The 9310-nt window shown below is 43.4% G+C and overlaps 1 protein-coding gene across 1 annotated transcript in view; it reads right to left on the bottom strand.

Annotated features, from left to right (window-relative positions):
• The window catches only part of LOC101644960 (cytochrome P450 2J2-like), a 38450-nt gene that overhangs the window by 5484 nt on the left and 23656 nt on the right, over positions 1–9310 (bottom strand). Inside the window, exon 8 of the mRNA XM_004699632.4 lies at positions 552–690. Coding sequence (XP_004699689.3) covers positions 552–690 — 139 coding nt within the window. The remainder of the gene's footprint in view (positions 1–551; positions 691–9310) is intronic.

Genomic DNA, 9310 nt, shown 5'->3' with positions numbered 1-9310 from the left:
TGGGTGCTGGAGCAGCCGTGTGGAGACCCCTGCCAGCGCTGAGATGTTTACACGTTCACTGATTTGGCTTTCCTCCTGCAGTTGGTGTCATTGCATGAATTTTGTGAGATGGAGGACTTTATGGATTGGTGTCATACATATGGGTTAATCTTGGACTTGTGGGCTTGGGTAGGACTGGGTTGGGATGTTTTCATGATGCGCACTTAACTTTTATATAAAACTCTCTCTTATACATGAGTTTCTGTGGATTTGTTTCTCTAAAGTACCCAGACTAACACACCTTCTTCCAAGAGAGATTTGTTTGTCTGGAAGTGGGGTGAATAAAATGAGTCTGAGATCTCCCTCAGTGGCAAGCAGAAGTTTAGATGGAAAAAAGAAGCTAAAGCAATGCCCAGTTCAGGGGATTTTCCCTTTGGCAAATGGTAAAACGGAATCACGTAAAGCAGGCCATCTGGAGACTTTCCAATTAAAGCAAAAGACTAGTGGGAGGAGATTCGAGAGGGCTGAAAGTCTGACTTTGAATAGTCACATACTTATTTACTACAACTCACCGATCGAAAAGGGCAGAAAGTCTTCTCTTTTCCTAAACTGTCCATTCTCCAGAAAATGCTCCGGATTGAATGTGTCTGGGGTGGCCCAGTCCATGGGTTCCCTGTGCAGTGCAGTCAGGTTGGTTAGGACTACGGTCCCCTAGAGAGGCAGCAAAGATTCAGACAAGGTTTGACCCATGAAACAGGCCTACACACAGGCTACCAGTCCTTGGGTGCCCACATTTTGTTATATGCTAAACTCCCCTACACGCCCCAACCCTGAGCCCAAACCCCCCGTGGCAAAGTTTACAGTGGTGCATCAGAAATGCTTTCCGGGATTTTTGCAGGGAAATTTAGCTACTATTGATTCTGAAATGTATCTTCTTTAGAGAGTTAGGTCATTGTGGGACTTGGGAGGGTCCATGCATGCAGCAGGAGAAGAGAGTAGAGCAGCTAACTACACAGTGCTGTACCAAAATCAATCCTGTGGCTCACTCAGGGGTAACTGTGGCTGCCCTATCAAGGTAAGAGATATCTCAGCCATCTCTGGTAAATGGCACTATCTTCCTTAATAAATAAGAACCAAGTGGCCTGGGGAAAGACACCCATCTACATCCAGGAAGAAACCCAGGAATTGTCCTTAATCCAGCCCTTCCCTCTACCTTCATCCAAGGCCTCAGCAAGAATGGCTGATGTCACTTCCTGAATTGATCTTCAGTCCATCTCCTTGATTCCACATCCACTGCCACCATATTAGCTCCAGCAACTACCTAGGATGCCTCTGCTCATATAAGAGCCTTCTAACTCTATCCCAAGGTTCAGCATTCTCACCTTTCACGGAAGAGACCTGGATTCAGTTCCCAGCCATTGCCCTTTAAGTAGAGACATTACCTCTCTGTCAGTGGAGGTTTACATGTGGTGCAGTGGGTCATGCATAGAACTGTGACCTGTAAGGTTGGCACTTCAAACCTACCAGCCACTCTGAGGGAGTAAGATGAAGCTGTCTGCTCCCACAAAGACGTAGTCTTGAAAACCCAGCCTAAGAGAGTTCTACTCTGTCCCATGGGGTCACTGTGAGTCTGAGTGGACTCTAAGGCAGAGTGGGGTGATGTTAAAAGGGTTTAGCAGAGCTTCCAGACTAAGGCAGACTACAAAGAAAGGTCTCATGATCTCCTTCTGAGAGTTTGTTAACAGAAACCCCATGGATCACAGCGGTCTGGTTTCGGAGGCCACGAAGTTTCCACAAGTTGAGGACTGAATTCATAGCAACTAACAAGTATGTCCCAGGCCCTCTCTGCCCCTTTTCATCTGTTTGCATCCTGAAGAAGGGAGAGCATTGGAAAGGATTAACCACACTCATTCATCCTCTCCTCTGTTGAGTTTGAAACCCTGTAGGAACTTCCCACTACTCTTAGCTTGAAGACCCATCACCTGGGCCTCCTTCTTCCTTCATCCTCTGGCCTGAATGCCCACTATATTGACTTCCTTTCTGTTTCTCAAGCATGCCAGGCTTTCACTCATTGCAAGGCTTTGAAAACATGCTACCCTCCTCTCCCACCTCTTACCCCCGCACCTCCCAGGAATGCTGATTTCCTTATTTTGCCACCAAACTGGCCCTAGTCATTCTTACTCCTTTTTGGAAGCCTTCTCTGATCACTCCCTACTTCACGCCATTTGCATTTTATCGCACCTTGTACATTGTTCATGATTTGTCATTATCGAGGCTAATCATTTGCATGATTATTTTTGTGCTCTGGTTGTTCCTCCTGAGCTGAGCATACTAGCTGCTCAATGAATATGTATTGAATTAATAAAAAATAATGCTACTTTGAAGTAATCTCTGCAATAAGTAGTTGTAAAGTGCTCTGCATAAATGACTTAATTTTGCCTTTACACAAATCTTGCTAGGTAGGTTTTATTTGAACTTTACAAATGAAGATGGGAGCTCTAAGAGGCTGCACAACATGGCGGTAGTTTACTCAGTATGAAGATGTTAAGCCGCGATTCGAGCCAGGCCAATCCCTTGCTCTCGCTCTCAGTCTCTGCATTAGACAGTCAATTAGATATTTCAGTTCCAGGATAATTATTAAAGTTGATTTTAAAAATCAGTGGTAGATGGAATATGTTGAACTGAGATGGCTCCTTGAAGTTCAACAAGTAACTAGAAAAATGCAGACAGCACCTGAGTTTTAGACTTCAACTTTTACCACAAGATGCCCAAACAATAAGGAAATCAGTGTGTGGGAGCCACTTTTCCCGACTCTGCACCTACAGAGTCCAAAGGGTACCGAAGCAGTGGCTAAGGGGCGTCCAAGGGTAACCCAGGGGGAAGCAAAGTGCCTCAGATCTCTGCCTCCTCGGATTGTTCTGGGTAAGAGACACTTAAATACACAAAAAAACTTCAGCAAGAGCAAATCCATTCTAACTCATAGCAACCTTATAAAAACCAAAGTCAATGCCACAAATATAATCTGATTCACAGCAGCCCTATGGGACAAGGTAGAACTGCCATGTGGGTCCGAGGCTGCATATCTTCATGGAGCAGAAAGCCTCATCTTTGCCCTGCAGAGCTGCTGGTGGTTTCAAGCTGTCGACCTTGAGATTGGCAACACAATTGATAGCCTCTCACGCCACTAGAGCCCATAAAACTCACTCATTGCCATTGAGTTCACTCTATCATATAGCGTAGAACTACCCCTTGGGTTTCTTAGACCAGAACTCTTGGCAGGACTAGGAAGTCTAGCGTCAGCCTGTAGAGTCGTTCAGAAATGCCAACTTTGCAGTTTGCGGCCCGTCATGTAATCCACTAGACCACTATGGCTCCTTCCAGGCCTCAGACCCCAAACTCACTGTCAACAAGTCCATTCTGGCTCATGGTGATCCCAGAGGGCAGGGTAGAACGGCCCCTAAGGGCACAGGCTCCTACTACACCTCATACTCCAAACTCATTGCCATCAAGTCAATTCTGATTCATGGCAATCCTATAGGGCAGTGTAGAATGCAGAGTGCCTGGAGGTTTCAAACTGCAGACCTTTCGGATGGCAGCCCAGCTCTTAGTCACTATGCCACCAGGGATCCTATGCTAGACCTTCAAATTGCTCACACAGAAATTCTGATTCCAATGTCTCCCTCAGTCTTCATGATCCCTGCAGAGGACTCTCCTGTGCCCTCTCCCACTCTGTCTAGAGACTACACATGCTCATTATCTCCCTTAGCTCCTCACCACCTGAGTCTGCCTCCGGGGATCCACTTTAATCTATTTAAATGCCTCTGTGATATAGATGGGAGTCCTGGTGATGTCATGGTTACGAGTTGGGCTGTGTGTGTGTGTGTGTGTGTGTGTCAGTCTGGGTAGACCAGAGAAACAAATGCAGAGAGACGTTCATATGTATATAAGAAAGAGTAATTGTACATAAAGAAAACATCGGCATATGTCAGCATTGACTCAAAGGCAGTGAGTTATTTATCCACATCTCACATATATATTTAAATTCCTCTATGATATATATATATTTAAACTCCTCTATGCTATATATATTTAAACGTTATGATATATGTGACACATATATAGCACAGAGGAATTTAAATAAACTGGAATGGACCGGAGCCTGACTCAAATGGTGAGGTACCAATGATGGAGAGTAGAATCAGAATTTCTGTGGGAGGAATTCAAAGTTAAACAAAAATCTACTTCCAAAGAAAACTACAAATAATAACAGTCTGATGGGCACTTGATGATGGAGATGGCACAGGACTGGGCAGTGCCCTGTTCCCATGTGCATGCGGCTGCAATGAGTCTGGGGCTGAGTCTAAGGGCAGCTAACAACAGTAGGAATGGAGGGAAATGCAGCGAGACTCTACTTTTAAAGTAAAAAAGAAAAAAAAAATTCCCCTGAAGAGAATATGGTGCAGCAAAAAATATATATATATCTCTGAACCTTGAAATCAGGATTGATGTAATTTGGTCCCAACTTGTCACTTACTAGCTGAGAGACCTGAGGAAAATAGTTGCTATCTCTGAGCCTCAACTCCCAATCTAAAAGATTGTTATAACAAAGCAACATCTTGACTGTGTGAGACATTTTGAAAAAACAAACAAAAAACCACCTTGATAGTTCGAGGCACACAAGTATTGCTTGCTTGATGTTCCTTTCTCACTCCGTATAACATTAGATTCCCTTTTGTGACAGTAAATTCCCTAACACTGGGTCTGTAAGTGCAAGATAGAAAATTACCTCCGGATATTATGCTAGAAAACCAGCATTAATATGATGCTGACTCAAGTATTCTCAAGCAACCCATGATATTTTATCATTCCAGAGCCCCAAGATTCTATCTGGCCAGGGCATAGTCTAGGGAGATGTTCTACCAAAGAAAGAAGATTTCTGTGGCAACATGTCGCTGAGAACCACGGTCCACTGTATCCCATCAATGATGCACAACGCATATTTTATTGCTGGCTGCTGTCCAGTTGACCCAGCTCCTGGAGACCAGGTGCACAGTGGGGCCTGCCTGCTGAGATCCTTGGGATGTCCATGGCTGGCTGTCAGAAGGAGCTCAGCAGGCCTTCTTCCAGCCTTATCTTCTCCCTCCGGAAGCCCTCCTGAAGCCTGATTAGTGTCATGGCAGAATTTAAACTTCCATGGACAGATAGGTATTGGTGGGAATGAGGCCCACTGGCCAGAAATTTAACCCAGGTCTCCCACATGGAAGATGAGAACTTTTCCTCTGAACTACCATTGTCCTCCAATGCAAAATGATACAGTTAAAAATTCTGAGAAGTCCCAGAGCAAAGAAAAGTAAGTCCTTTCTTGAAGTTATTTGTCCATAGAATCCTTCATTCCTCCAATACCTATTAACACATAGTTGCACCAGTAATATTGTAAAGCTCACTCATATACATGTATACACATAGTTGTTGTTAGGTGCCATCGAGTCGACTCTGACCCATAGCAAACCCATACACACAGAACAAAACACTGCCCAGTAGTGTGCCATCCTCACATGTGTTCCTATGCCTAACCCAATTGCTATAGGCAAGGGGACAATCTATCTCGTTGAGGGCCTTCCTCTTTCACTGCCCTTACACTTTACCAAACATGATGTCCTTCTCCAGGGACTGGTCTCTCCTGACAATATGTCCAATGTATGTAAAATGAAGTCTTGCCATCCCCCTCTAAAGAGCACTCTGGCCTTACTTTTTCCACCATACATCGGCTTGCCTTTTTAGCGCTCCATGGTACTTTTAATATTCTTCCCCAGCACCACGATTCAAATGCATCAATTCTTCCGTGGTCTTCAATATTCAAAGTCCGACTTTCACATGCATGTGATGCAATGGAGAATGCCTTGGCTGGGGTCAGGCACACTATAGTCCTCAAAGTAACATCCTTGCTCTTCAGTAATCTAAAGGGTTCTTGTGTAGCAGATTTACTTAATGCAACCCATTGTTGGGTCTCAGGACTGCTGCTTCTATGAGTATTGGTTGTGGATCCAAGCAAGACAAAATCCTTGACAACTTCAAGCTTTTCTCCATTTATCATGATGTTACCTATCGGTCCAGTTGTGAGAGTTTTGGTCTTCCTTACATTAAATTGTAATCCATACTGAAGGCTATAGTCATTGAACTTCACCAGCAAGTGCTTCAAGTCCTCCTCATTTTCAGCAAGCAAGGTTGTGTCATCTCATGTCACAGGTTGCTAATAAGCCTTTCTCCAATCCTAATTTGCTCAGTATACAGATTGAACAAGTATGGTGAGAGGTTACAACCCCGAAGCACACATTTCCTGATTTTAAACCATGCAGTATTCTCTTTTTTTGTTTCTACAACCGTCTCTGGATACGTAAACAAGTGCCTCATGAGCACAATGAAGTCTTCTCATTTTTCTCAGTGTTATATACAGTTTATTATGATCCCCGTAGTCAAATGCCTTTGTGTAGTCAATGAAACACAAGTAAACATCTTTCTGGTAGTCTCCGGTGTCAGTCAAGATATAGCCGGCATCAGCAATGATATCCCTTGTTCTATGTTCTTGTCTCAATTCAGTTAAACTTTTGGCAGTTGTCTGTCAATGTCCTACTGCAACTGTTGTTGGATGATTTTAATCAAAATTTTACTGAGTGCAATATAAATGATATTATTCTAGAGTTTGAGCATTCATTTGGGTCACCGATCTTTGGAGTGGACACACATATGGATCTCTTTTAGTCAGTTGGCCAAGGAACAGTCTTTCAAATTTCCAGACATAGACGAGTGGGTGCTTCCAGGGCTTCATCAGCTGTTGAAACATTTCAATTGGTGTTCCATCAATTCCTGAAGCCTTGTTCTTAGCTAATGCATTCAGTGTAGTTTGAAGTTTGTCTTTCAGCACCACTGGTTCTTGTACATAGGGTACCTCCTGAAATGGTGGACCATGGACTGGTTCCTTTGGTAGTCACTCTGTTTGCTTTCCACCTTTTTTCGATGCTTCCTGCATCATGCAATATTTTGCCTACAGAATCTTTCAAGATTTCAATTCGAGGCTTGAACATTTTCTTCAGTTCTTCCAGTTTCAGACATGATGAGTGTGTTCTTCCCTTTTGGTTTTCTAATTTTAGGTCCTTGCAAATTTTGTTATAATATTTGGCTTTGTTCTTCTAGAACTGCCCTTTGACACTTTCTATTTAGCTCCCTGACTTCATCCTTTCTTCGATTTGCTTCAGCTACTCTAAGATTAAGAGCAAGGTGGTAGTTAATTTATTGTGTGAACCTGGCCGATAAACACATGTGAGGTTAATTGAATGCCGGAGGGATAAATGACTCGGTGAGCCTCGCCTTTCTAGTTCTCAGGTCTCTTGATTTGTGATGGGTGGACCAGGGTGAAAGCTGCCTTAGCCAGTTCCCTGCTTCAGCTGGCAAGGCTCACTTCCTACAAGACACCCCCAAAGAGAAACCTCATGAACCTACCCCGATGCAGCCCTGGGTGCTGGAGCAGCCATGTGGAGACCCCTGCCAGCGCTGAGATGCTTACATAGTCACTGACTCGGCTTTCCTCTTGCAGTTGGCATCATAGTATGTATTTTGTGAGATGGAGGACTTTGTGGATTGGTGTCAGACAGATGGGTTAATGGATTAATGTTGGACTTGTGGGCTTGGGCAGCACTAGGTTGGGATGTTTTCTTGATGCACACTCAACCTTTATATAAAACTCTCTCTTACACATGAGTTTCTGTGGATTTGTTTCTCTAAAGCACCCAGATTACCACAAGCAAATTTCAGAATTTCTTCTGGCATCCATTTTGTTCTTTTCTGTATTTTTAATGGCTTTTTGTTTTCTTCATGCATGATGTTCTTGATATCCACCTACAGCTCATCAGGTCTTCTGTCATTGGTGTTCAATGAGGCAAAGCTGTTCTTGAGATGTTCTTGAAACTCAGGTGGGATAGACTGAAGGTTGTACGGCTCTTGTGAACTTGTTTAATTTTCTTTATCTTTATCCTGAACACACATATAAGCAATTGATGGTCCGTTCAACAGTAATTTCCTGGTATGGTTTTAGCTGTGATACTGAGCTTCACTATTGTGTCTTCCCACAAATGTAGTTGATTATATTTCTGTGTATTCCATATGAGGAAGTCCAATTGTATTGTCACCTTTTGTGTTGTTGAAAAAAGCTATTTGCTATGAGCAAGTTGTTGGTTTTGCAAAACTCTATCATGTGATCTCCAGCTTAATTTTTATAACCAAGTCCATATTTTTCCAACTAGTAGTGCTTTCTCTTTGTTTCCAACTCTTGCATTACAATCATCAATAATTATCAATGCATCAGTTAGATCAATTTCTGACTGAAGCTGTTGGTAGAATTCCTCAATTTCTTCATCATTAGCTTTTGTGTTCAATGCACAAATTTGAATAATAGTTGTATTTCTTGCATTTCCTTGAAGGCAGATAGATAAAATCCTAACACAGACAGCATTGTACTTCATGATGGATTTAGTAAGATGCTTTTTGACAATGAGTACCACACCATTCCTCTTGATTGTGTTGTTCATGGCACAGTAAATCTTATGATTTTCTGATTCAAAATGGCCAATACCCATTCATTTCAGCTCACTAATGCCGAGGATATCAATCTTCATGCATTCCCTTTCACCTTTGACTGTCAGCAAGTTTCCTTAATTCACCTTTTGCACATTCCAAGTTCCAATTATTATGGGAAACAGAAGGATTTCTCTCAAGCTGTCTCCCCCAAATATATGCCAGACTTAGCTGCTTGAGAATGACTATACACTTGGAGGTCATCAGAAGTAGATTAGGGGTCATTCTCCCTAAGAGCTATCAGCCATCTAGACCAAGCACATACCACTGTTTATCCCACAACAAGTAGGGCCCACTCCCTTCTGATAAGGATAGTAGTTGCCTGTTTCCTTGTAGGAGACACAGAGAGGTCAAACCCACCCAAGGATGACCAAGGTTAGGCTGCCATCATGAATCCAGGGTCCGCCCATCTTGTCACATGCATACCCCTAGACCTTCCCATTCCTATGGGCACACCCCTAGCTCATCCCCTTCCTGTTATGCTTATGCCTATCATAGATCCCCTTCCTACGATGTGTATGCCTATTGTACTGCCCCTTCCTGTAACGTGTGGTTACCTGTAATCATGTCCCCCTAATAAGACATAACTGTTGGTTAGCAATAAAGTGGAAGCTCTCCCTGGTGCTCGCCCCTGAGGGCTCTCCTGCTCTCGTGCCCAGACCTCTTTCCTGCTCTCGCGGCCGGTCTCCCCCAACGAGGACCA

Source organism: Echinops telfairi, unplaced genomic scaffold (genome assembly GCF_000313985.2).
Source record: "Echinops telfairi isolate 266 unplaced genomic scaffold, ASM31398v2 ScPeMD7_443;HRSCAF=831, whole genome shotgun sequence".
Lineage (NCBI taxonomy): Eukaryota > Metazoa > Chordata > Mammalia > Afrosoricida > Tenrecidae > Echinops > Echinops telfairi.
This window is presented reverse-complemented; position numbering and strand designations above follow the sequence as displayed.